This window comes from Eucyclogobius newberryi, unplaced genomic scaffold, assembly GCF_026437365.1.
Source record: "Eucyclogobius newberryi isolate DKJ021-1_F unplaced genomic scaffold, fEucNew1.0.hap1 SCAF_2, whole genome shotgun sequence".
Taxonomy (NCBI): Eukaryota; Metazoa; Chordata; class Actinopteri; order Gobiiformes; family Gobiidae; genus Eucyclogobius; species Eucyclogobius newberryi.
Genome location: NW_027315834.1, coordinates 10,824,825 through 10,852,388, shown reverse-complemented (window position 1 = coordinate 10,852,388; position 27,564 = coordinate 10,824,825). Strand labels below are relative to the sequence as shown.

At 42.5% G+C, this 27,564-nt stretch overlaps 1 protein-coding gene across 1 annotated transcript in view; it reads left to right on the top strand.

Annotated features, from left to right (window-relative positions):
• arrdc1b (arrestin domain containing 1b) overlaps positions 1-27,564 on the top strand; it is a 57,145-nt gene that overhangs the window by 12,089 nt on the left and 17,492 nt on the right. Inside the window, exon 2 of the mRNA XM_072453452.1 lies at positions 16,724-16,834. Within this exon, the coding sequence (XP_072309553.1) occupies positions 16,724-16,834 (111 nt within the window). The remainder of the gene's footprint in view (positions 1-16,723; positions 16,835-27,564) is intronic.

Here is a 27,564-nt window from a genome sequence, read left to right as displayed (position 1 = left end):
TAGCAGCAGCAGCAGCAGCAGGAGTAGCAGCAGCAGCAGCAGCAGGAGTAGCAGCAGCACCAGCAGCAGCAGGAGTAGCAGCAGCAGCAGCAGCAGGAGTAGCAGCAGCAGCAGCAGCAGCAGGAGTAGCAGCAGCAGCAGCAGCAGCAGCAGCAGCAGGAGTAGCAGCAGCAGCAGCAGCAGGAGTAGCAGCAGCAGGAGTAGCAGCAGCAGCAGCAGCAGCAGGAGTAGCAGCAGCAGCAGCAGCAGGAGTAGCAGCAGCAGCAGGAGTAGCAGCAGCAGCAGCAGCAGCAGGAGTAGCAGCAGCAGCAGCAGCAGGAGTAGCAGCAGCAGCAGCAGCAGGAGTAGCAGCAGCAGCAGCAGCAGCAGCAGGAGTAGCAGCAGCAGCAGCAGCCACCTGATACTGCCCTGCTCCACTCTTCCCACATGGGTTATTAGCAGAAACAGTCACAGAGAGGCTTTGTTTTGACTTTGTGATATTGTGTTTCATCTATTCATAAATTATGGATACTTCTTGTACACTGAGAATAAACTGAAACTCTCTTATACACACTGTTAGTTGTCCATAAAAAGAGAAAAAAACTAAATATTTGTATTTATTTTAACTGTTTTGATCGTGTCAGCTGAATCTATTTCTTTATATCATATTTGATACGTCTTTTATTGCTCATCTTTCATACCTGGTAAGGAAGGTATTTATTTTTCTCACCGAGCTACATCTTTGTTTTTTCAATACCCAACTTTTTTCCCAACAAAAATAGAGTCTATACTGTTTTCCCCTCATTATATATTATAAGACAGAGCCATTTGTAGCACAATCTTTGGGATGAAACCTGATTTGCCGATTATCGTTAGTCACCAATAAGTGTTTGTGAGAGAAAAGGAACAAGTTTGATTAGACAACTTCCTCTCCTATAGTAGCAGTTCAATGTTTGTGTATTTTATGGTTGTGACTGAGGTGCAGTGCGAGTGATCCTGAGTCATGATGGTAACGCCCCGTGATAAAGCTCTCAGTGGCAGCTCCTCTCAGCTTTACTTATGCACCTGTCTACTCGTGCCCTTTCAGTCCTGTATTATTTGTCTTTCGTGTTTGCTCATAAGTCGCCATTTCAAACCCAGTTGCATTTTAACACGTGTTTCTCTGAGTGCTTAATCCGCTTGTCAGTCATGAGCACTTTCAGATCCGACTGTAACGTATAGGAAAAGTGCACAGTCCTGGCTGGCCGTGCATTGTGTTCACCTTTCAGTGTGAATGAGCAGGTGTCGAGAGTGGTCTGACAGTCTGTTTAGTGATAGTGATGGACAGTCAGGGCAGGTGTGTTGTGAGGAGGCTCCGGTGACAGAAGGATGTGAATGCGGCTTCAGCACAAACATTCACTGAAACTTAACCTCTGAAACACAGGCCTGATCTCAGTGTAAACAAGACACCATCACACTCAGGTTACAGGCAACACGTGTTTACAGCGGGAATACACAAAAGGCACGGCAAGGCAAGTTTATCCGTGGAGCACAATTCGTACACAAGGCAATTCAAAGTAGAGCAGGAAAAAAATGCATTACAAAGACATGACAGAAATAACAAAACCTTAATTTCTATTCATTAAATTTAACAATTTTGCAGACATGAATCATACATTTTGTCTGTGCTAAGTGATCCGCCAGATGCAAAAATCTATTAGACCACACTTGGCAGACGCTCCAGACACTCTTTCCCATATTTATGTCACATTGCCAGCGTTGTCTCTGGGATGGGCACATCGCTTTTGGATTGATTCTTTCCCATGTTTGTATCTTATGCATCTTTTACCATGACTCTCTCGTCGACTCTCTCGCGGCTGCGCTTGGACACTGGGAATTATTTAAATGTTCAATTGGAATTGTGTTTAAATAGTAGTTTTAGAATTGTGAATAATTTCTCTAAAGACAGATCTTTAAATTCAATGACATTTAAAGGTGCTATTTTCATGCTATCCGTGAAATAGTTTAAGTAAAATCACAAAGACATGACAGAAAACACATATGAGAAAACAGTTTAAGACATAAAAGATACAAGAGCAAAGAAAATCTTGATTTGCAGGTTTTTTGCGCGAGACTCTGGAGGTGACCGCTAACACTTTCTCTTTGTTTCTGTGGGCCAAAAACGATGATTTCAGTCTTGTCTGAGTTCAGCTGGAGAAAGTTGTTTTACATCCACAAACTGATCTGTTGGATGCAGTGACAGAGTGAATCCACTGGTCCATATTCACCTGCCGACAGTGAAACATACATTGTCTGCGTGTGGCTACGTAATCAATAGCCACATTTTCACTGCTTATCAACTGACGGCAGCATGTAGAGGCTGAACAGTAGGGGTCCCAGGATTGACCCTTGGGGCACACCACAGGTCAGGGGAATGTTGTCTGAGACACAGTCACCAATTTCAACAAAGTACTTCCTGTCTTCCAGATAGGACCTTAACCAGATTAGGGCAGTGCCAGTGATTACCACCCAGTCCTCTAGTCTCTGTAAGAGGATCCCAGTAGCACTCAGATCCAGACTGGGGCTTTACCCGTGTCAGTGTTTAGGTGGCTGCCATTTGTCACCTTGACAAGAGCAGTCTCAGTGCTGTGATGTGTTTTTTAATTTATTGGTATGGATTTATATTCATATTTCAACGCTGCTTTCAATGCTTTTGTCTTTGTTAATATTTAGTTATGTACCAGTGCCTGGTTACAGACACATGATGGTAAACATAGTGTGGATGCAATGGAGACTTCACTTTGACCCATCCTTCAGTGCCCTCAGGAAAGGTGTGTTGAGCTCAGATAACGGGACGACTTCCTCCACATCTGCTTCTTCTTGTTTCGGTGGTGCTTGGCGTTGCCCTGACCTTAGCGGCGGTTTAATCCAGTTTGGTGAATAAGAATGGCTTAATCAAATTGTGTGTGTGTGTGTGTATGTGTGTGTGTGTGTGTGTGTGTGTATGTGTATGTGTATGTGTATGCGTGCGTGTGTGTGCGTGTATGTGTGTGTGTGTGTGTGTGTGTATGTGTATGTGTATGCGTGCGTGTGTGTGCGTGTATGTGTGTGTGTGTGTGTGTGTGTGTGTGTGTGTGTATGTGTATGCGTGCGTGTGTGTGCGTGTATGTGTGTGTGTGTGTGTGTGTGTGTATGTGTATGCGTGCGTGTGCGTGTATGTGTGTGTGTGTGTGTGTGCGTGTGTGCGTGTATGTGTATGCGTGCGTGTGTGTGCGTGTATGTGTTTGTGTGTGTGTGCGTGTATGTGTGTGTCTGTGTGTGTGTCTGTGTGTGTGCGTGTATGTCTGTGTGTGTGTGTGTGTGTGCGTGTGTGTGTGTGTGCGTGTATGTGTATGCGTGCGTGTGTGTGCGTGTATGTGTGTGTGTGCGTGTATGTCTGTGTGTGTGTGTGTGTGTGTGTTTCCGACATCTCTCCGCAGAGCCACTCCTCCGTGGCTGTGATAAAGTATTTCCTGTGAGTCGGGCTGAATGAGCTGACAGACTCTAATCCCCTGAACGGCCTAGCTTTGAATCATCTGCTCCTCTCAAATGAGCAGCAGGATTACTCTGAGAACAACGCACACTCAGGGTACCAAGTCTCGCTTTGTCTAGTCCAAAGTTCAGTCGGAGCTGGAAAACGCAAACATAAATTGTTAGCATTTATTTTTAAGTGATGAGATTACGATACATTTTGACACAGTAAAACACCCAATGACTTCCTTAACAGACACTAACCAAGACCAAAGCAAGGCTTTATAAAATAGGAAAAAATAAATTCAATTATGAATACAACTCAACAACTATTTTCTTCTTTTTTTCAAAACAAGCAGAACCTTTCAGCGTCATTGTAATATGTTTAGTAATTCTGAGATTCATTCTGCAGCCCTGTGAATATGTTACCCCGAGTTGTGTTCTGTTTTATTCATTATTTGTTCGAGGACACTTCTATATTTACATTTATATTTTAATTTACTCCGTCTCAGGATGTCAAAACGTGTGAACCAGCCACAAGACGTCATCGAGTGTTAATCCGTAGCAGAAGTGTTCCTCTGTGTTTTTTAAAGATGAATCAAACACGTGTGAATGAGACAAAACAACAACCATTAAATATTGATCAAAGTTAACAATTAAAGCCATATGTAAGATTTCAGCCAAAAAGTAACAGTGATTAAAGGTATTAACTTCACGGTGGTTGGATTGAACTAAAACACCTTGATGTGATACAAGTATGTACCCTTTCTGTGAGGCTGCTCGTCGCTCCACACATGTTTTATTTAACCAGGAAAGTCCCATTGAGATTACTCATCTCTTTTTCAAGGGAGTCCTGGCCAAGATAGCAGCACATATGAGCCATAACATCAACACAAGTTTAGTCTGACACCATGGAGACAGTCGTACTTACAGAATGGTGTAAACTGTTCTGTAGCTGCATCAATCCTTCATTAACTTTGCAAAATAAAGCTGGAAGTTAGATATTCACTAAACACAAGCAACAATTGGATGTTTTATTTTAGTTTTCTGCCTCATTAAAATGAATTTGACAGAAGGTTTACATCAGTAGCAGGCTGTGTGTGCAACTAAACACTCCTGAAAGGGCTGGGTATGGCCTCGTACCTCACCATACAATTTGTATCCGGGGCCATGTTGTAAATGAGAATTACATCATAATACACATATTCATACATGGAGCTTGATACATGGTTATCCCTTAAAACGTGTGCTAAAAGTGTATTCAAGTTATATTTTGAGTAAGTAGAGTAAGTCATGTTCACAATATAAAAATACAGTCCATAAAGGGCAATAAGTGTAGAGCGCTGCAATTTATAGTGAATTGTTTAAAAGCAGTAGTATGCAGTGACTTTTATGGATGGGCAAGCAGATTAAGGGTGAATATTTAGTCTGTAACATCTGTCTGTGACTAAAGTCTAATCATTAGAAACGTAAACCGAGCTTTAGCTGCAAAGGCTTGTTTCTAAAAGATAGTTTATAAGTCTCATGGTGAAACTTGGCGCTGCTGTTGCTTTGCTTCTCCTCTGCACATGCTCAGTTAGGCACAAGACTTTAACACAGGTTCATTCAGCGTGGTTTGAGTTTGTCCTCAGAGCACATGTGCAGACCTCTAAAACAAGCTGCTCTCCGCCCTGGTTCTAAAAGCTCATGAACGGGCCTCTGAACAAGGTCACAGACTGAGCAGCTACGGGACAAGAAGAACCAAGCTTCCTGCAGTACTTTTCAGTGGCCTGTAGTGGCCACTAAAAGACACCATGACTTGCATTCAAGCATCAACAGCAGAAGTGAGGGGAAAAAAGGCGTATTTGGATATTATTTGCTAAATATAGTTGTGACACAGTACAATTTTAGATTGTATTGGTCAATCACTGCTTGCCTTGATTGCCCTGACCGCACGCCACTGTTTAAAAGTAATACCCTGTACCATGTAATGATATGCGTATTAACATAAAGTCGTCACAATATATTGCTGTATCAATATTTTAACTTCAGCCCTAACTCCTGAAAGAGTCTTTAACATGTAGGGATGGACAAAAAATGGTTATGATTATATCGATGACATTGTTTAGCAATTATGGTGATCCATCAAAAGAAAAAGATGCCTCCTCGCTGAAATTTTCATCGACAATCTACGTGATTTAGTATTAATTTCAGTCAAATCAAATAGAACAAAGTAAGAGAAAAGTTAAGTAGCTTTTTAAAAATGAATGGGCCTGACTGAGATCCATATACTTTCATACTGGAGTCTCTCTGACGGTGCAGACAGCTGTGGTAATGCCTCACTCCCACACACACACACACACACACACATACACACAGTGACACACACACACACACGCGCACGCACACACACGCACGCACACACACACACACACACACACACACACACATACACACACACTGTTGTTTGCTGCCGCCACTTCCTGTTCGAGCCGAGGATGTGGATGACTGAGGAGGAACTGAACGCTGGGAAACACACGGCAGCACTGATAATAATCCCTACGGCGGTTTTAAAATCGTTGCGATGGAAATGTTTGGAATTTTGGCTTAATGAATACTCACTCTGTGCTATTCAGTCACTTATTTGCCTTAAACTGTGATACATGTTCAGTAGTGTCGCAGAAACAAAGCCCCAGCTCTGTCTTTTATTAAGTGGTTTTAGATCAATATTGTGATTTAAAATGCCCAAAATACAGAATAATTATCCACTGGTGTCATAGATTATAACTATATAGTGGACAAAAGCTTAACATGCCTTAGGAAATATCTCTTTAAGCCAATTTTGGAAGATTAAACTGCGAGTTTATGTTCTTTTCATCACCTGTATTGCCTTTTTTTTTTTTTTTTCGCACTATAGATGGTACAAAACATAATAGGCTATTCAAAATGAATCACGATTCAGTGAGATTCTATGAGACAATTCAGTCAATGATGAGGTTTAGAGTTTAAAATTGAGGTTTAGAGCTCTACAGTTTTGAGTTCAAGTTTAGTTTTTGTATGTGTGAAACGGTTGTAAATGATTAAATTAGCTGTAACATTCATGTTTTTGATGGTCATATCTAGACCAAATGAATTCAAACCACTTAAAACACGTTCTGAAATGCACGGGAGTCTTGCGTTAGATCAGATTCCGGTCTGAGCTCAAACATTTGCTTCTAAATGTCGTTTTCAGCTCTGAGCGCTCGTGCCGCCTTCATACCACAGGTCTCCACATATGAAAGGCAAATTAGTGCGCTGCTCATCTGTCAGGACCGGCCTCTCTATAACAGGCATATTCATTATTAATGGGCGACGTGAATAGAAGCAGGTGTAAAATATTCATTCATGCCATAAGCCAACTGCATGACAACGATCAGAGACAAAACGCCGCGGCATCAGCTGTGTCTGAGGTAAAGTTAGAGGAAAGTCGAGCTAAAGCGGAACTACTTTTTGTGTTAGAGCTGCAAGATGTGTCACAGTCGAAATCGATTGCAGTTATTCAGCAAATCTATAGTTTATCCTGTCTTATTATGTTAAAAAAAAAACTGCTAACCTTGTAGTTTATGTCTCCACAAACATATTTAGAAATATATGGATTGTTGGATTAGTTTAGCAGTTCAGATTTCAGTTTTGTCCTAAAATGTAAACTTTGAACCAGATGAATTGGATTTTTCAACGTTTTCGCGACAAATACTTACTTGATTGTAAAAAAATATATATATAATGTATATGAACAGCAGGTATAAATACACCAAATAAAGTCAAAATTAGAAAATCGCAAAAACATGTCATACATCACTTTAATCGCAATTCTTGTCTTTTTTGTTCAGCCCTATTTTGTATTTGACCTTATATTATTTATTAAATTGATAGGCCTTTCACGATAAGATACTGACAATGATGATGATACTGCAGGTGGAGCAATATTTTTGCGTCTTGCAGGGAACTTTTTCTTATTTATTTTGGACATTGCATTTGTGCTGTTCAGGGGATCGATGTTTGTTTGTCAAATGTTATTACAGGGAAAAGTCTAATTTTGGAGTCCTTATCATGGTTTAAATTAGCATGCTTGGAATTAAATCACATTTAAACTAGCAATAAAGGTCATTCTCAATATTTATTTTATGTATTTGTAACTGGAAACACAACGTGAGAATAATTGAGTAGAAAATGAGTTGAGATGCACTGATCCAGACTTCCAACTATACTTTGGCTTTAACTAACAATATCTGGCATGTTTCCTTTTGCTTCCTCCTCATTATGGCTCAAGAACTAGAGCATTTACCATTGAACTTTGGTCCGGCCTGTGCAATAAACCGTATTACTTTGTTCCCTTCTCACACGCTCTGACTATCAGCTCGCTTTACTTTAACGCTTTAAACATCTCCCGGTGTTTTATAGAGCTGCGGCTCAGTGGGAGTCTTGTTTGTGACGGGTGTTGACTCACTGGTCTGGTGTGTGCGGACGGCGGCCATGACGGCTCTCACACCTGCACAGTTTCCACGTCACACTTCCCTCCGCAGCTGGGTCCGAACACATCGAAAACGCAGAACGCGATGCACCGTTTGTTCCGAAGTGAGCAACGCCGGCGTGATTAAACGTGTCTGTTCTGCGCACCGCCGTGACATTCACAGAGATAATGAGCGTTGCAATCTCCCTTTTCCGTGACAACCTTTCACATTTAAATCTGCCCTTTTGTTGTTCTATGTTATCTCTTTGTAATGTTTTGTAATTGTCTTCAGTGTGACCAGCCCAGGGACAATAATCATAAAATAACTGTTCTAAAAAGCATTACAAGCATAAAGAGTGTGATGTCTGCGGAATTTTGACCAATGACCAATATTTATTATGTAACTAGGACTTGTTATTGTCAGTCCTTTATTTTCAATGTGTAGCAGAAACACGTCAATTTATTCTAAGTCTAAAATACAGGGCTAACTTGATTTGAAGAGGTCCTAATTTGAGGTTCTTAATTTGAATCTTCCCATAAGCCTGAGCTATGCACTTTTCTCCTTAATATCATATTAACACGCTCTATTTAGCTTGCTAACTTTCACAGTGTCAAATTGTTCATGGTACTTTTAGTGTTTTGTTAAGTATGTCCATTGTTTGTTTGTGTGTTTGTTTTTGATTGTTGTGCGCTTTGGGCTTTTTTGCACATCTCAGCAAATGGCAAATAATCTACCGTATTTTCCGCTCTATAGGGAGCACTGCATTAAAAGACGCACTGTCAATGAATGGTCTATTTTTTATATTTTTTCATATATAAGGCGCACCGGACAATCAGGCACATTAAGCGAAACAAAACGTGTACCACACCAAATTGCTTCGAGGTCAGTAAGCACAACCAGAATGAATCCATATATAAGGAGCACTGTAGTTTTTTGAGAAAACCAAAGATTTTTAAATGCGCCTTATAGTGCGGAAAATGCGGTAAACTTGAACTCGAAACCTAATCAGATCTTATAACCTTATATTTATTACGGTGCCTATGTCTTTACAATATTATCGCCCCTATTAAGGGGGCTAGCCTCCCTCCAGCACGTTGACATTTAAAAATCGTCCAATGTATTGTTGAGGTCCATACCTCTTCACCAGCTTTGTTCTGATCATTTCTATGCTCAAAAATTGCCTCCAGAGGGAGGAAAGGTAGCTTATGTGTCTTGCCAAGGACACAACATCAGTCAAATCAACATATACCAACCTTTGCTTCAACATATGATTTCCAATGCTTCAAAGCTGCTTCACAGAGTTGTGAGTTCAAATTCTTGCTTTGACGACATAACTTAACTAAAACGTGCCCTCTCGTGTGTTCAATCTCGATCTCTGTTGTCTGTGATTACGTCTTAAAAGTGCACATCTCTCTCTGTGGTATAGAGCCGAGAGGGCAGAAGCCACACTTGGGTAATTCTGCCCCTCAGACTGCGCTTTCAGGCTGCATTTATCACGTCCCGGAGAGTGGCTTCCTGTGGGGTCTGTCTACCACCGCGCTAATTCACCTCTTTTGTTTGTGCCACAGGAGAGCGTGTCTGCTGTCGGATCACTTTCACTTCATGCTTCCATCTCCCGGCGCGTGACACGAGCTCAGAAACTGTTGACGGCAGTGGCTTTCGTTTTCTGAGAATTTAACTGAAGATAGAACAGATGTGGCTCCACCTGGTTATGACTCGAGCCCGGTAGACCTGAAGTTAAATAGTTTGACTCACTTTACAGACCTGCCACAGACTGCGTAAAGAACACACAGAAGATTTGCAGAAGAATCTTCCAATGATCTTCTTTTCATGATCAATACTGATGTTCCAAATTTACATGACCACTTTTATTAACTGAACGATTCATTCGTGACTCAAAGATCAGTTGTGTTCACTCACACTGTCTGGTGCAAACTTGTATTCACTTGTGGTTGACTCAGTGCACTTCCGACAGCACATCTTTGTTCTGGTTTCTAAGGCTCTTCTGAGTAACAGCCACATGAGAAACTGAACTCATCTTGTGAACAATAACATGTAAATTGCAGTTACTCAGAAATCAAGAAATGAAAATGATTAAAGCTAATTGGGCTAAACAAATGTAACTGATTCCACAACATACTTTGTTCGCTGCAGTACGTCACACACTGCCTCTGACTGAGGTGCAGACCCTCGTCTACTGGATGTGTCTCCGGGCTGCATTGCACTGATCTGAGGAGCTGGAGAAAAGCAGGCACATTAGTGTCATAAGTCCTCTTTAAAGACCAAAATAACAATTTATTCTTATGCAGACAACTCCTGTTTATTTTTAGAATGCTATCTAGCTCAAATCACATCCATTTCAGAATCAGAATTACTTTTAATCTTCCTCAAGGATAATTATAGGCTTTAAAAAGAACGTGTTCAGTGAAGGTTTTCAGTAACCTAAAGTGAAAGTTAACACCTACTGAGTCCAATTATCAAAGCAATACTGCGTACAACTATACATTATTGGTTCTCTGATGCAGATACAGCCCGTGCAGAGTGTATTCACTGGTAAATCTGGATGTTTTTCACGCTTCCTGTTCGGTGTGTTCTGAACTGTGGTGACAGATCCGACCTGACTCCGCCGTAAAAGAAAATAGACCTGATCTGTCACTTGGCAGTTTATAATGGTCCTCGGGTATTTGGGCCTCAGGACTCCTGCCATGGACACAAGAAAAAGACAAAATAGGCCCTCACGAAAACATGCATCGACGATCAAGGACTGGACTAACATTATAATGGACATTCGCAAAAAGATTACATTTGGACTCAAATTGAAAATGGACAAATTTGACAGACTTTGGACAAAATGGGACGTGTTTATTTTATGGTTCTCAAGGCCATGATTTTATTTTTTTATTTGTTGGATGTTTGCTGCTTTTATTTTGTGTTTGCTTTATCTCTGGTCGTGTTTTGTGGTGTTTTAGAGAAATGTCATTCGGTGACTTTAAAAATACCCAAGGACAAAGGTCAGGACGACGCAACAGAATAAAACACAAACTGGATGTTGGATTGTCTAAACAGAAGAGGGAAGAGCAAGGCCAGTTTAGGATCTGCTTTTGTCCTGTTTACGCCTATTACTTTTTAGCTCCACACAAAACACAATCTGCATTAGAACCTGCAGTAATCCGTTTGAGCTCTTTCCAAACACACATAATTAGATAAATGAGACGAGGCCTTGGAGCAGCTCTGGCCAGATGTGCTGTGAGTCTCTGCGGCTCGAGCTGTCGGCTGGAACTCGGCCCAAAATGCTCATGCATGATGGGAAATGTGGGTGAGCCGGCGCTGTGAGGTCGGTGTGCAGATTACACTCAGGCCGCTTGTTTCATGATGCAGCGAGTGCAGAGTAAGCCTCTTATACTCGGACACACGGGGAGAGTCGCACGCAATATTTAGTCATGGATCAGAAAGGATTTTGATTATGTTGAATCGGTCTTTAGGACATTTTGTTACATTCAGACCTAAGTAATCTTGCAGGTCAAACACATTCACTGCACAGATGATACAGATATAAGATTAGGTTCATTAGCTTTTGTCAGACTTAGTGTTTTTGTCACAATAGCAAATTTCAATGATTTATCACGATTATTGTGAACATTACGATTTTACCATTATTCACGATTTTTGGCATTTTGTCCAAACAACACTAAAATCCTTGATTTGATTTAGTCTAACGGATCACCATTTCTCACTAGTTTTATAAAACAAAACTTTCTGAATGAAAAAGTAATGATAATGGCACAGAAACAGTCAAATAAAAATACATTTTATCCATAGATTAATTTATTACTGCTACCAAAGACTGGCACAATTATATTTTTTTGGTTCTTATATTGTGATCTGAATAATATAATAATCATAAATAATCCAGGTGGTCAAGCACAAGATCAAATTGTTGTGCCTTTCAAGTTAAATATGAAAGCATAAAGCAAATATCTCCAAAATAATTTAAAAAGTTGAATTAATTTCCAGTTATTTTTGTAATGCCCAAACTCACAACAGCAGTTGCCTCGGAGAACGACATTAAAAACATATGTTTGTTTATTTATTCAGCCTGGGTCCCTTAGGTCATGCTCCCTTAGGTCATGGGTCATGTGGAGACTGTAAAAGGCCTGGTTGTGCACAAAGCTCAAACATCCTGATTCTGTAGAGCTGCAGTGAGCGTCTGTGGTGGCCCTGAGATAAAGAACTGGTTTGTCTTTAGCGTGACATCACCAGAGTGGAGCCCGATGCCACTGGGGTAGAAGGGTGGGCCTTATCTGCAGATGAGATAATGGTGGAGGGCAAAGTCGTGTACTTAACACATTTTCACATAATGTTATCCAAAGAAGTGTTTCGATTCTCCTTGTTCATGTGAGTGTGTGGTGACAAATGTTCAAAAGGCTGTAGTAGTAGTAGTTAGTAGTAGTTGGTAAGCTTGACGTGGCTTGAGGTCCTGAATTTGACAACAAGGTAAATACATTTTTAGCGACTAAGATCCATACATTATATACACTTAACAAAATGAATGTAGTCTCTCGTACATTAGTGAGTTCATTTCAATCTTGTATCTGTTTATCCACCGGTGAATTGGACCAATCACATGACTGCATCTGGGCTTGGATGGAGGCCAACTATGAAAGCTGTTGTTTTAAGAAATATGCCAAAAATATTGACTATCTGACTGTATGAAAATAAAACAGCTGGAAGCCATTTGTGCATTTGTGGATGGAAAAAATGTTTCTCAACTGGATAAAGCAAACGTTTTATTTCCCTGCTCGCTCTACTGCTTTATCAATGGCTTCTGCACATTACTTCATTGCACGTTACTGTTAAAGTATACATCTTAGCCCATGTAAAATGAGACAATATTCAGCTATGATTTTGAAGTGTCTGTGTTCCCTTTCTGACTCAGACTCCCTCATGCAGGTGTTATCAGTCACTTGTTCCATTTACATGCACCTTGTCTTATCTCCACCCTGCTGCTCCTGTGTCGTTAGGCAGGAATGTTCCCCAGCAACAGTCTGATGAGCTCCTCAATCTGAGCCCTGACCCAGAACCTCCTGTTTGCTCTGTCACTCCCCTGTGTTTCACACTTTAAACCAGACCAGCCATGATCTCACACAGTCACAATATCTGATGCAACGCTGTGCAATCCCCCAGATCTTCCCCACAAAATATCTTAATCCCACTGTTTTATTTTGTTGACAGAAAGTTCTCGTCTGTTGGAGTCCGTCTTTGATCAGAGAAACCTTTGACAGAGCAAACATATTTCCAGCATGGCCTGCAGCAGCACATTCCAGCTCAGGGAGAGGTTTTACGTGTGGCCAGTGGCAAATACTAAAGTAACAGCAGTTTCTTAATCTGAAGTGGGGTGAAGATGATTACTAAACATAAGATAGTGGTTTTAAACGAATGTGAAAACACAACCTACAGCCTGTGGGCCAAACCCGGCCCCTCAAAGAATCTTTTCAGGTCCAATTTTCTCTTTTTTTCTGGTTTAGTCCTGGTTTAGACCTAGATTAATCCTTTTTTTTATTTTATTTTATATGTTTTAGTTACCATTATTAAACCAGGAAAGTCCCATTGAGATCTAGAATCTCTTTTTCAAGGGAGTCCTGGTCCCAGAGCGGGAGGGGCCTATTATTTTCACTGGCAGGAGAAACTGGAACATCCAAAGAAAAATATGAGAAAAACTAATAAATAACCCTAGTTTAATTCAGGTTTGGAGAGCAATGTTGGTAAAGTCTTTTTTATTTTATTTTTCAGATAAATCAAAAAACAGATCTAGTGTTGGGGATATTTTGTGTGAGTCAAACTGTGTTAAAACTGTGCATTCTGCAAATATCCAACCCATTGAATGGCCTAAACCACTTTATCAGCATGTGGTCCATTATGTCATCCAAAAATATGCATGTGTAAGACAATTGGTGACTTAAATTGGCCCTAGTCTTGCCAACATTATTTCTTCTCTTCTTCTATATTTACTTATACAGCCCTGCTTCATTTGATTGCAATTTCAATGCAAGAATAAACTTACCTTCAGTTGACTTTAATTTCCACTAAAGCTTTTGGTTTATGGCAGACATCCTGGTATCTTTTGGCCAAAGGTATAATATCTATTTTCTTGTGTGTCTTGTTTCCATAAAATAAAGCCCTGTAGTTAATTCACGAAAGTCATTGGGTACTTCCATATTTACAATCTGTTTATTGGTAGTAGTAAATGCTGACACTGATGATTCTCGTCGTCGCTCAGGCGGTTGGTCACAGACGGTTGGTCACAGACTGTGGCTCTCTCACAGTCTTCAGAGGCAGATGGCAGCACTGTTGCACCGGCAGCAGCTCTGGCACGTTCTGGGGAGAGATGAAGAAAACCTGCCACTCTGCCCTTCACACTTACACTAATGTTCAGTCCATTTACACACTCTAGCCATCTACCCACATCCACATCCACATCCACTGCACTGTTCTTCAGACTGAAGAGAAAAGAGCCGCAAGACAGACAGGAAATGCTCCAAAAACAATGTCAACTGGCAAGTGCTGCCGTGTCGATTTAGAAACGCTGGTCTGTATGAGACAAGTGAAGGAGACGTAAACACAGTATTGTGTCCATTGTAGCTGTTCTCATGTACACATAGATGGTCAGAAGGTCAGCAGTTACGTTTGAGGTCTGGCTAGTTCAAAGAAGAAAGAAAGGAAGAAATTACCCAAGTATAAAAAAGGAATTTTGGTAAAGTAAGAGAAACAGTAAAAGTAATTGTTTAGTTTAGTTGTGTCTTTATTTAAAGGGACAATGTAAAGAGACCTTAAGCTCGTAAAAGATGCTCCGCACCAGAATGTAGCTGAATAGCTCATTTCCATCTGCAGTCCCTAATTGACAGGGATCTATAATTCAGTGCAAAGAAAAACACATGGGAATTTCACAGTCCACATTCTGACCCAAATACACTCACACATCTTATTCCACAAGTATTTACATAAGCATAAGGAGTATACATGACCTACCCGTTTAGATTTGCACTATTAAAACAATCCATAAAATAAATATTACAATATTTTTGTCAATTTGTCTGTAAAAATACTTGAATTATTCATGAGTGTACAGTTACATATTTACATATTACACCCACATTTCCACAGCATGTGGTGTTGCATGTCATAAAACAGTTAACAAAGTGCTACATTAGACTTATTATGAGGGGGAGAATGTTGAATTGTTAATGCTGTCTGGCCGTAACTGATATATAATTTGAAATGAGTTTCATTAGGGACAACATATTTAGAAATGCTCAAAATTTGGTACTTTCAGGGGATATAGACCACAAAAATGATTTCCTTTGCCAAAAAAGAGAGTCTAAGGACAGAGGATGCTGGGACATTGCTAAATTCCTATGAAAATGATTTAATTTGTCTTCGTTGTTGCTCTTCGGGACATCTGCTGCTGTGATTTCGGGCTTTACAAAAATAAATTAAATTGATTTGACTGCGAGTAGCTGGGACCTCAGAGCTTCATTCAACAGCTCAATACCCCATAATCTATTAAATCCATAGATTTTATAAGATTACAAACTGTCATGGTTCCACTGTGACGTGTTGAACAGGTTGAAGTATGTGAAAGGACTCATTTATTTATGTGTAGATCTAATTAAATTGCCAGATTTGCGATTCATTGTTTTGGGTTTTTTTCTTAATTGATTAAAGCCACTAATAAAAACATATCTTTTTCAAGACTTTTCTCTCCTATGACAAAAGGGATCGCACCCACCAACACATATTTTCCTCAAAAATGTACTTCGTAAAAGAACTCTGTATGGATCTTCCTGTGTAAATGACATTATAGACACATTATCAGTAACAGTATATTTGTGATGAGAGGAGAAAAGTGTTTGTAATGACTGTGGGCGTCTGAGAGCTCAACACTGCGGCGATTGTCTGCTTTAACCCTCTGACCCTGTGAAAACTGTGGAGTCTTTTCTTTTATTAACAACTAGAACACAGTTTAGCATTTACAGCATACAGTACCAGACATCTCCCAACAGTAATCACTACAATTAAGGCTCTAAAGGTCTTTGGTGTTGAGGTTGTTTTTTGTTCATAATTTAGTAAACAGAACCTTTATGAAAATAAAGAAAAATTCAAATGTTGACAGATTTTTATTCTTTAATAAACCAGGCGTGTGTGTGTGTGTGTGTGTGTGTGTGTGTGTGGGTTAGGGATGTCACAAACAATATAACATTTTTGTTTTACAATAATTGTGAGAAATAAACGATTATTGAGACTGTTAATTTGTAATTCTCGCTGTCTAAGAAACTACTGTTCCTCAAATGTGTGACCAACTTTACGAAATTTGATTTTCTGAAAGACAAAATAAAGTTAAATTTACAAAAAAATAGTTTAGGTCTAATTTTGGGACAATAGACTGAACAAAAAATAAAAAATTTTGCTTCTGTAATGGTCACAATTATAATTTTTTGGTTCTTACGATTATATTGTGATGTTCAGAGAGGAAAGTAACCAAAAATGTAATAACAAATAATAAAATAAAACTGTAATTCTACACACCACAATCACTATCTGCACAAATAATACATAGTGTCAATAAAAGCACAAGCCACAACAAGAACATAGTAGTTTTGTTCTCTCCATCTCAATTAAACGTTACAGACCAATGTGACAAATGTGATGTCATCTGGAATCCAGCTCACAAAAATACACAAACAAAAGCACACTCTAAATAATAATCTTCTTTTCTTCTGTCCTTGCAGCGATCAAGGTGAACTGCCAGGGCTCATGTGGAATCTCCAACAAAATGAATGAAGCGTCCTGGGCGGTGGAAGAGCAGTACTTAAACAGCACTCTGTCCGTGGCCGATAAAGGTGAGTCTGCGTCCTCGTGTCGGAACACTTTGTCCGTTACCCGATTTGACCCGTGTTTTCAAACTACACTGAAGCTGTACCTACGTCATATGGCCACGCTGGTGCGCCGTGGCGGACGTGCGTAACCGAGGCACTGCTGGGAGCGCAAACTGACTGAAACTCACAGCGATTTTGCTACTTCGAATGCGCGTTCAGTTCAGTTGACGGTAAAAGTAGGACTTCTTTTAGGCGCTCGAAAAGTGCGGTAATTGGAGAAAGTAAAGATTGCTCACTAGTCATACCTTTGTAACATTGATACTGACTAAACCTTGTAAAAAGTGTTCAATGCACAATGTCCTTCCAGTTCTTGTGATTTATTGCTGCTCATCATCGCCGTCTTCTGTCTTCGCCAGCAGGTATACGAGGTTTACACCCTTGTCTGTGAGTGCAGCCAAACGCACAACCGGATATCACCATACTACTTAATAAGATTATCTTATTAATGGGTAGGTTTTTGTCATGGTGGAGTGGGCGTTCCTCCTCTCAATAATAATCATACATAGGTTGTACCTTATTTTTGAGATTTACTAGCTCAAATTTCCTTTTTACGTTTTTTTGATTGATATATACAAGTCCATAAAAAGTATACATTTGAGTTGTGTTAGAAAACCGAACTGAAAAGTGCAGCGTGCAAGCTTATTCAGCCCCTTTTTCCTGCTGCGGTCAGAAGTTGCCTCTTGATTGTCGAACGCCTGTTGACCTAGTGACTGAATAGTCCACTGTGTGTAATCTAATCTCAGTAGAAATGCAGCTGTTCTGTGAAGGTCACACATGTTTGTTGAGAATGTCGAGGAGTAAACGGCATCCTCCAAAGAACACACAGACTAAAAGAAGATTAAAGTATAGTGTTAGGTTATACAAAGATTTCCCAAGCTTTAAACCTCTCACAGAGCATTCTTCAACCCATCATCTGGAAATGGAGTATGACACAACTGCAAACCTACCAAGACATGGCCGTCCACCAAAACTTACATCTGAACACGGAGCGCACTGATCAGAGACGCAGCCAGGAGGCCCGTGGTATAAGTCGTGCACTACACAAATCTGGAATTTATGAAAGAGAGGCAACAAGATCAGCCGTCAGAAGTCCTGTTTGCAGTTTGCCAGGAGCCATGTGCGGGACATATCACGTGGAAGAAGGTGCTCTGGTCTGATGAGACAAATTTTGACCCAAAAGTAAAATGATGTGTGGTGGGAAACTAACTAACCGCACATGACTCTGAACACACCATCTGTCCCACTGTCAAACATGGCGGTGCAGCATCATTCTGTGGGGGTGCTTTTTCTTCCGCAGGGACAGAGAAGCTGCTCAGAAATCCTGTTGGCGTCTGCAAAAGACTTGAGACTGGAGCAGAGGTTAAACTCCAGCAGAACATAAAGCCACAGCTGAAGTCTCAGATCACTGCAAAAGGAAAAAAAACGTGTTATGGATTAAGATGGAGACAAAGTTATTGGGATAAAAGAGGCAATAGAAATCTGGAAACATGCCCATAGTACACTGAACCGAGACAAGGGGGGCATTCCTGCTTCCTCATACTTGTGATAATGTTCTAAATAATTCGGACTGCAGAGGGCGCTGATGTCCTTCCTCACCAAAGACTGTGTAAATCGGCCACCGAGATTCGACAAAGCAACATCACGAGACTCTTCTGAAGATGAGAAGTCGAAACAAGTCCAGATATGACAACAAGCAAACACTCCATATTAGTATTCTGAATACATATTTTTGGTACATGTGTTTAGTTCGTTTCCAACACTGTCACTCATTTTATTGCTGTTGCGATATAAGGCCGTTCGAAACGTTTAGATTAACAATTGGGAATGAGAAGACTTCTTCCTGATGGGAACATCCCGACAACAGTGGATGTGGATTAGAAACATATTTTCTTCAATCCAGTATCCAACATTATAGACTCGATTGTCCAATTACTTTCCTCGCCGCTGCTCATCAGTCTCCTCTTCACGTCCACACTCCTTTCTCTGGTGTTATTGAGCCATTAAAATGTCCTCACGCTTCGTCTTGTCCTGTCAGGTCGCCATAGCATCACGTGATTTACGACCTGCCCCTCTTACCTCATTAGCTTTATGGAGCAGGTGGACTCTTGGACAGTTCTGAAGCCCCTGAGTGGAGCGTGTAGGAGTCAGAACTGGACCATAGCAATACAAAATTGAAATATGATGAATGCTTTTGCTCGGTATTGTCTCTCCACGATGTCGCATTTCAGCGTGTTGAAATGAGCACACATGTGTGAACCATTCTCACCTCGATCCAGAGCTAATGGTGGTCATCAGAGCGTGTAATCCCGGCTGGTTAATGATCCAAGGGGCTGTGCAATCTTTAACTCACCCTTTTTTGTTTAGTCCAGTGGTCTTCAAACGTTTCATTGCGTTTTTTTAATAGGACAGCATGAGACGAACGTGAAGCCAGGATGAGATCATGACTCAACCTGGTGTGAAACAATTCAGAAAAGGATGGACTCTAAAGAGATCGTGTTAGGGTAAAACTGCATTTGCTTCATGCGCACATTGTCGACCTTGGATTTTCTGTCAGTCGTCTTCTTACTAAGATGCAAAAAGCGCTGTCTCAGAATATAATATGTTCTTTATTGTTAAAGTCTGCAGGTTACGGTTTTTATTATTAATGGAACGTAAGGGAGGGTAAGAAGTCAGTCAAGCAGAATGTTGTAATTCCATTGATAGATGCATAGTATTTATGTTAAAGTGGAAATGTTAATCGTGACTTCTCACTCAGCAGTATGAGGTCGCCTGGTGATGCAGGGTGGAGCTTGTTTTTTTTTTTTAAGTGAGCTACTTTGGGTTGCAAAAGTTGTAACATTTCCATATGAATTATTGTGAACAAATGGGAATTAACTGGTAATTAACATTCTGAAGACTCAATACAACCCAAATGTATTCAAAAACACCTGTAAATCTGCTTTCTCAATCACAGGAGAGTGACAGCATCAAAAAGCTGTCAGAGTTGTCATTGCCAGATGTTGCCACTACTTAACATGAACCACATGGTCTGTAGTTGTCAAGGTTCAGAGACACTGTAAAATTTCAAGATCAGTATTGTTAATGGAACATCATTGGTGTAATATTACATGTTTAATTGATTATATAAAAGTGAAATCAATACAAATATGATGTCTTGAAAAGCCTTTTGAACATTTTCTATTTGATGAAAATTCCAACATTTCCGATTCAAACATCCAGAAATTTCCCACCCCTTTGCAACCTTATTAAATACTCGTTTTATTCTTTATAAATCTTAAGCCAATTTGAAGGCTTAAGGCTACAGTTTGAAGGTGGTGACGCTCTGTGATATGTGGATACAGCATAGATTTCTGACACTGTATAGGCTTTGTCAAACACGTCAGACTCCTGTTATGGCCGTTTTCCATCACTTTAATGGACCGTCCTCTGGCCTCTGTCCACACGCCTCATGTCCAACACGTATGCTGTTGTCCAGCCTGTTAGCGTCTGTAAACATGAGCACGCCTCCATCGCTCCGGTGAAACCCAGTCAGAGCAGTGCAAGGGAGAACTATGAATAATGCACGCTGCCTGCTCGCTTCATCGTTGTCATTTTTCCTCTTTCTTTTCTGCTCTGACAGTTTGGCCCCGGGGGTTGGCTCACTGCTAATGTGCTATGTGTGGTGGGCCCGGTGTGTGAGTGAGAGGTGATGTCAGTGTGGGCTCGGAGTTTTAATATGTTGACCTTCACAAAACTGGGGTCTCTCACTTCTCTGCCATCACTGTGGTCAGATGGGAACGCCAACCGACCTCTGTGGAAAGCAATCTATTAGTTTGAATGTAGAAGAGCTGCTCTGTCACTCACTGTTCAACAACTACAAGAACAAGCCACAAAGACCTTCATTAGGACTCAGTTGGGACTCGACTTCAATCAGTTTTGCTTGAAATACACGTAATTCACAAGGAATTGTTTGAAAAGAGGAAAAAGGTTGCGTTTCCTATTGGATCAACTCAGAGAGACGATGATGATAATAATAATGAATTCTATTTATATAGCACTTTTTTTGGACACTCAAAGACACTTCTCACTGCATTATTCATTCACTCCATTGTAGCCACAGCTGACTGACAGAGTGATGCAGGCGAGGCTGCCAATCTCCCCCCTTCGACCACCACAAATCACCCACGCACACGCCAGATTCATACAAGGCAATCTGGGTGTCTTGCCTAAGGAGACAACAACATTTTGTTCTTGCCGCCCACTGTGACGTTTGCAACTGTATTTTGCTGTGTTCATGTGGTCTTCAGGTGCTTAAGTTTCTGAGATGAGAAGCATCCTCCTAAAACTGTTGTTTTTACTTGGATCCATGTAATCAGTTATTGAAATGTATTAAAAAATAGCTGGGTCTTTCTTGTTGCTCTTATGATATGGACAGCTGACAGTAAACCACTAAACGTAGTAACATTTAATCCAAGAGCTCAGAAGTTGATGATAACTTGACAAATCAACTGATGTCCGTCTCCACAGCAGGCGACATCAGGTGTTGAAGTCCTTTCCCGACTTGAGCCGTCACGATCACAATCAGTGGTAACATTTAGTGCTAAAACATGTGCTAGCATGTGTAGCTATACTTGCTAATAAAAAAAGCCAACATATGTAGTACTACCACACTTTAGAAAATCCAATAAATGTGAACTCATAGACTTTGAACATTCATTAGTACATCTGCCCACAACCCTGTACCTAATTGTGATTATGTCAAAACATTTTCAAAAATGTTTTTTCAAAAATAAAATCACTGCAAATAAAAATCTGCCACCTTTTGAAATGCCTCTATAAAGAGCAGCAGAGAATCAGTTCTGCAGTTTTGAACAGGATGTCAATGGCCCTGTTTACATATATTATTTAGTAATTTTATATCAATGTTGCAGTTCAATGAATATCTTTAAAAAGTCATGAAACATGTTGAAACTCCAGTACTGCAGCAAACTCCTGGTAATGGCACTGCTAAATGAGGTCAAACAATAGCACAAACTCTACAGCCCAGTGAAACCAGAGTGCGGAAATCTAAACCTGAAAGCAAACAATGTAAGTTCAAACAAGAGGAAGTGTGCCACACCTGCCCACAGACCAACAACAGACCAACAACAGACCAACAACAGACCAACAACAGAGCAACAACAGACCAACAACAGACCAACAACAGACCAACAACAGAGCAACAACAGACCAACAACAGACCAACAACAGACCAACAACAGAGCAACAACAGACCAACAACAGAGCAACAACAGACCAACAACAGACCAACAACAGACCAACAACAGACCAACAACAGAGCAACAACAGACCAACAACAGACCAACAACAGACCAACAACAGAGCAACAACAGACCAACAACAGACCAACAACAGACCAACAACAGACCAACAACAGACCAACAACAGAGCAACAACAGACCAACAACAGACCAACAACAGACCAACAACAGAGCAACAACAGACCAACAACAGACCAACAACAGACCAACAACAGACCAACAACAGAGCAACAGCAGAGCAACAACAGACCAACAGCAGAGCAACAACAGACCAACAACAGAGCAACAACAGACCAACAACAGACCAACAACAGACCAACAGCAGAGCAACAACAGACCAACAACAGAGCAACAACAGACCAACAACAGACCAACAACAGACCAACAACAGAGCAACAACAGACCAACAACAGACCAACAGCAGAGCAACAACAGAGCAACAACATACCAACAACAGAGCAACAACAGACCAACAACAGACCAACAACAGACCAACAACATAGCAACAGCAGAGCAACAACAGACCAACAACAGACCAACAACAGACCAACAGCAGAGCAACAACAGACCAACAACAGAGCAACAGCAGAGCAACAACAGACCAAAAGCAGAGCAACAACAGACCAACAACAGACCAACAACAGACCAACAACAGACCAACAGCAGAGCAACAACAGACCAACAACAGAGCAACAGCAGAGCAACAACAGACCAACAACAGACCAACAACAGAGCAACAACAGACCAACAACAGACCAACAACAGACCAACAGCAGAGCAACAACAGAGCAACAACAGAGCAACAACAGACCAACAACAGAGCAACAGCAGAGCAACAACAGACCAACAACAGACCAACAACAGAGCAACAGCAGAGCAACAACAGACCAACAACAGACCAACAACAGACCAACAGCAGAGCAACAACAGACCAACAACAGAGCAACAACAGACCAACAACAGACCAACAACAGACCAACAACAGACCAACAGCAGAGCAACAGCAGACCAACAACAGACCGACAGCAGAGCAACAACAGACCAACAACAGAGCAACAACAGACCAACAACAGACCAACAACAGACCAACAACAGACCAACAGCAGAGCAACAGCAGACCAACAACAGACCGACAGCAGAGCAACAACAATTCTTCTGATTTAAACAGTCTTTGTATCTTTAAAAGCGCTATACGTGTCATTGTGTCTTCTATTATATAAAATCATGGTAGTAGTAATTTTCTAGTGGTTGTTGTTGATGTAGTTGTAGTTCTATTAGCTGTAGTAGTAAAAGGAGTATATTAGTTGTACAGTGGTAGTTTTCTGCACAAAAAGTACTAGTAGTAGAAATAGTTGTTAGTGTTGTATGTGTATTTAGTCGTAACCTTCTGCTAACCTCCTCAGATAGTACTGTATATAACACTCCCACCTCTGACACTGTGTTTCCTGAAGTGCTGGAGGCGGATACAGCAGTAAGTGTGTCACCACGTTCAGATCAAGTTATCCTATGTTAATTAAGTTTAAAATGTTGTTGTTGTTCTCTTTCCATATATGGAATATACTTAAAGCAAATGTATTATAAATGATGATCATCTAAACCACAAAATTCAAATTAAAAAATAAAACAAAGTAAAACGTACTGACAGAAATGTACACTTATTCACTCTTTTCCCATAATGTATTATTATTATTATTATTATTATTATTATTATTATTATTATTTTTAATAGTATTGTTCAGCTTCCTATAATTAATACATATTTATTAATTTTGCATTGACCAGGGCCGTTTAATGATATTTTCTAGGGCAGTTGTCTGTGAGCTGGAGCAGATCTAGAACTAGACCGTGTCCTGAACCAAGACCAAACATACTGTAGATCACATCTAGACCAAGACTAGACCAGGACTAGACCAGGACTAGACCGGGACTAGACCAGGACCAGACCAGAACTAAACCAGCACCCGACCAGGACTAGACCAGCACCCGACCAGGACTAGACCAGGACTAGACCAGAACTAGACCAGAACTAGACCAGGACTAGACCAGAACTAGACCAGGACTAGACCAGGACTAGACCAGCACCCGACCAGGACTAGACCAGAACAAGACCAGGACTAGACCAGGACTAGACCAGGACTAGACCAGGACTAGACCAGGACTAGACCAGGACTAGATCAGGACTAGACAAAGATTAGACCAGGACCAGACCAAGACTAGACCAGGACCAGACCAGGACCAGACCTGGATGAGACCTGGATGAGACCACAGAATCTGACCCAGGATTTAGACTTAAATATACATTGAATAGCCCTGAAATATACTAATTATAAATTAGAGATGTCAATAAATGTTTTTAAAAAAGGACAAAATCCTGGACAGTTTTAATGATTTATTTGATTTTGAAATTAGAATTGAATGTTGAGTTTATTCATTAGAATAGAAATTGGGTTTGAAACATTAGTTTTGGGACAACACAACTAAATACACACAAACACTCTAATTTATACAACCACCTGCTCTTCACTACAATTTATGCACATATATTTTCACCTGCTGACATTAGCACATTTAGATTTGTATATATTACCCACATCGCTGGGTAATATATCCGGATCGGCGTCACTGGGGCCCCATCCTGGAGCCAGGCCTGGGATGGGTGCTCCATGGCGAGCACCTGGTGGCCGGGTCTTACCCCACGGGGCCCGGCCGGGCACAGCCCGAAAGAGCGACGTGGGGCCGCCCTCCCGTGGGCCCACCACCCGCAGGAGGATCCATAAGGGGCCGGTGCAGAGAGATCTGGGCGGCAGTCGACGGCAGGGGCCTCAGCGACCAGATCTCCAGACACAGAGACTAACTCTGGGGACATGGAACGTCATCTCGCTGGGAGGGAAAGAGCCTGAGCTTGTGCGGGAGGTTGAGCGATACCGACTAGATATAGTCGGCCTCACCTCCACGCACAGTTTGGGCTCTGGAACCCATCTCCTCGAGAGGGGCTGGACGCTCCACTTCTCTGGTGTTGCTCGCGGGGAGAGGCGGCGGGCTGGTGTGGGCTTGCGTATAGCCCCTCAGCTCAGCCGCCACGTGTTGGAGTTTACCCCAGTGAACGAGAGGGTCGCGTCCCTCCGCCTTCGGGTGGGGGACAGGTCTCTCACTGTTGTGGCGGCCTACGGGCCGAACAGCAGTGCAGAGTACCCGGCCTTCTTAGAATCCTTGGGAGGGGTACTGGACAGTGCACCGACCGGGGACTCCGTTGTTCTACTGGGGGACTTCAACGCCCACGTGGGCAATGACAGTGACACCTGGAGAGGGGTGATCGGGAAGAACGGCTTCCCCGATCTGAACCCGAGCGGTGTTCAGTTATTGGACTTCTGCGCTAGCCACGGATTGTCCATAACGAACACCATGTTCAAGCACAAGGGTGTTCATCAGTGCACATGGCACCAGGACACCCTAGGCCGGAGGTCAATGATCGACTTTGTTGTCGTGTCATCTGACCTCCGGTCGCGTGTCTTGGACACTCGGGTGAAGAGAGGGGCCGAGTTGTCAACCGATCACCACCTGGTGGTGAGTTGGATCCGCTGGCGGAGGAGGAAGCCGGACAGACTTGGCAGACCCAAGCGCATTGTGAGGGTCTGTTGGGAACGTCTAGTGGAGCCCTCTGTCAGTAGGGTATTCAACTTGCACCTCCGGGAGAGCTTCTCCCATGTCCCGGGGGAGGTTGGGGACATTGAGTCCGAGTGGACCATGTTCTCCGCCTCCATTGTTGATGCGGCTGCTCGGAGTTGTGGTCGCAAGGTCTCCGGTGCCTGTTGTGGCGGCAACCCCCGAACCCGGTGGTGGACACCCGAAGTAAGGGATGCCGTCAGACTGAAGAAGGAGGCCTATCAGGCCACTCTGGCTTGTAGGTCTCCGGAGGTCATCGACGGGTATCGGCAGGCCAAGCGAGCCGCGGCTCGTGCTGTCGCAGAGGCAAAAACCCGGGCCTGGGAGGAGTTCGGGGAGGCCATGGAGGAGGACTATCGGTTCGGCACCAAAGAAATTCTGGCAAACCGTCCGGCGCCTCAGGAGGGGGAAGCAGTGCCTCATCAACACAGTTTACGGTGCGGGTGGAGACCTGCTGACCTCGACTGGGGATGTCGTCGGACGGTGGAAGGAATACTTTGAGAATCTCCTTAATCCCTCAGTCACGTCTTCCGAAGAGGAAGTAGAGACCGGGGACTCGGAGGCTGGCTCTTCCATCACCCAAGCTGAAGTCACTGAGGTTGTTCGCAAACCCTCGGTGGCAGGGCTCCGGGGGTGGATGAGATCCGCCCTGAGTACCTAAAGTATCTGGATGTTGTAGGACTTTCTTGGTTGACACGTCTCTGCAACATCGCGTGGCGTTCGGGGACCGTGCGTCTGGACAGGCAGACCGGGGTGGTGGTCCCTCTGTTTAAGAAGGGGGACCGGAGGGTGTGTTCCAACTACAGAGGGATCACACTCCTCAGCCTCTCGGGTAAGGTCTATTCCAAGGTACTGGAGAGGGGAATCCGACCGATAGTCGAACCTCGGATTCAGGAGGAGCAGAGTGGTTTTCGTCCCGGTCGTGGAACACTGGACCAGCTCTATACCCTCCATCGGGTGCTCGAGGGCTCATGGGAGTTTGCCCAACCAGTCCACATGTGCTTTGTGGATCTGGAGAAGGCTTTCGACCGTGTCCCTCGGGGTGTCCTTTGGGGGGTGCTCCGGGAGTACGGGGCCCTTTGCTCAGGGCTGTCCGGTCCCTGTATGACCGGAGCAGGAGCTGTGTTCATTGCCGGCAGTAAGTCAGACCTGTTCCCAGTGCATGTTGGACTCCGCCAGGGCTGCCCTTTGTCACCGGTTCTGTTCATAATTTTTATGGACAGAATTTCTAGGCGCAGTCAGGGGTCGGAGGGTGTCCGGTTTGGGGACCACAGGATCTCATCTCTGCTGTTTGCAGACGATGTTGTCCTGATGGCTCCATCAAACCCGGACCTGCAACATGCACTGGGACGGTTTGCAGCCGAGTGTGAAGCGGCTGGGATGAGAATCAGCACCTCCAAATCCGAGGCCATGGTTCTCGACCAGAAAAAGGTGGCTTGCCCTCTCCAGGTGGGTGGGGTGTCCTTGCCCCAAGTGGAGGAGTTCAAGTATCTTGGGGTCTTGTTCACGAGTGAGGGAAGGATGGAGCGGGAGATCGACAGGCGGATCGGTGCAGTGGCTGCAGTGATGCAGTCGCTGCATCGGACCGTTGTGGTGAAGAGGGAGCTGAGCCGAAAGGCAAAGCTCTCTATTTACCGGTCGGTCTACGTTCCTGACCTCACCTATGGTCATGAGCTTTGGGTAGTGACCGAAAGAACAAGATCGCGGATACAAGCGGTCAAAATGAGTTTC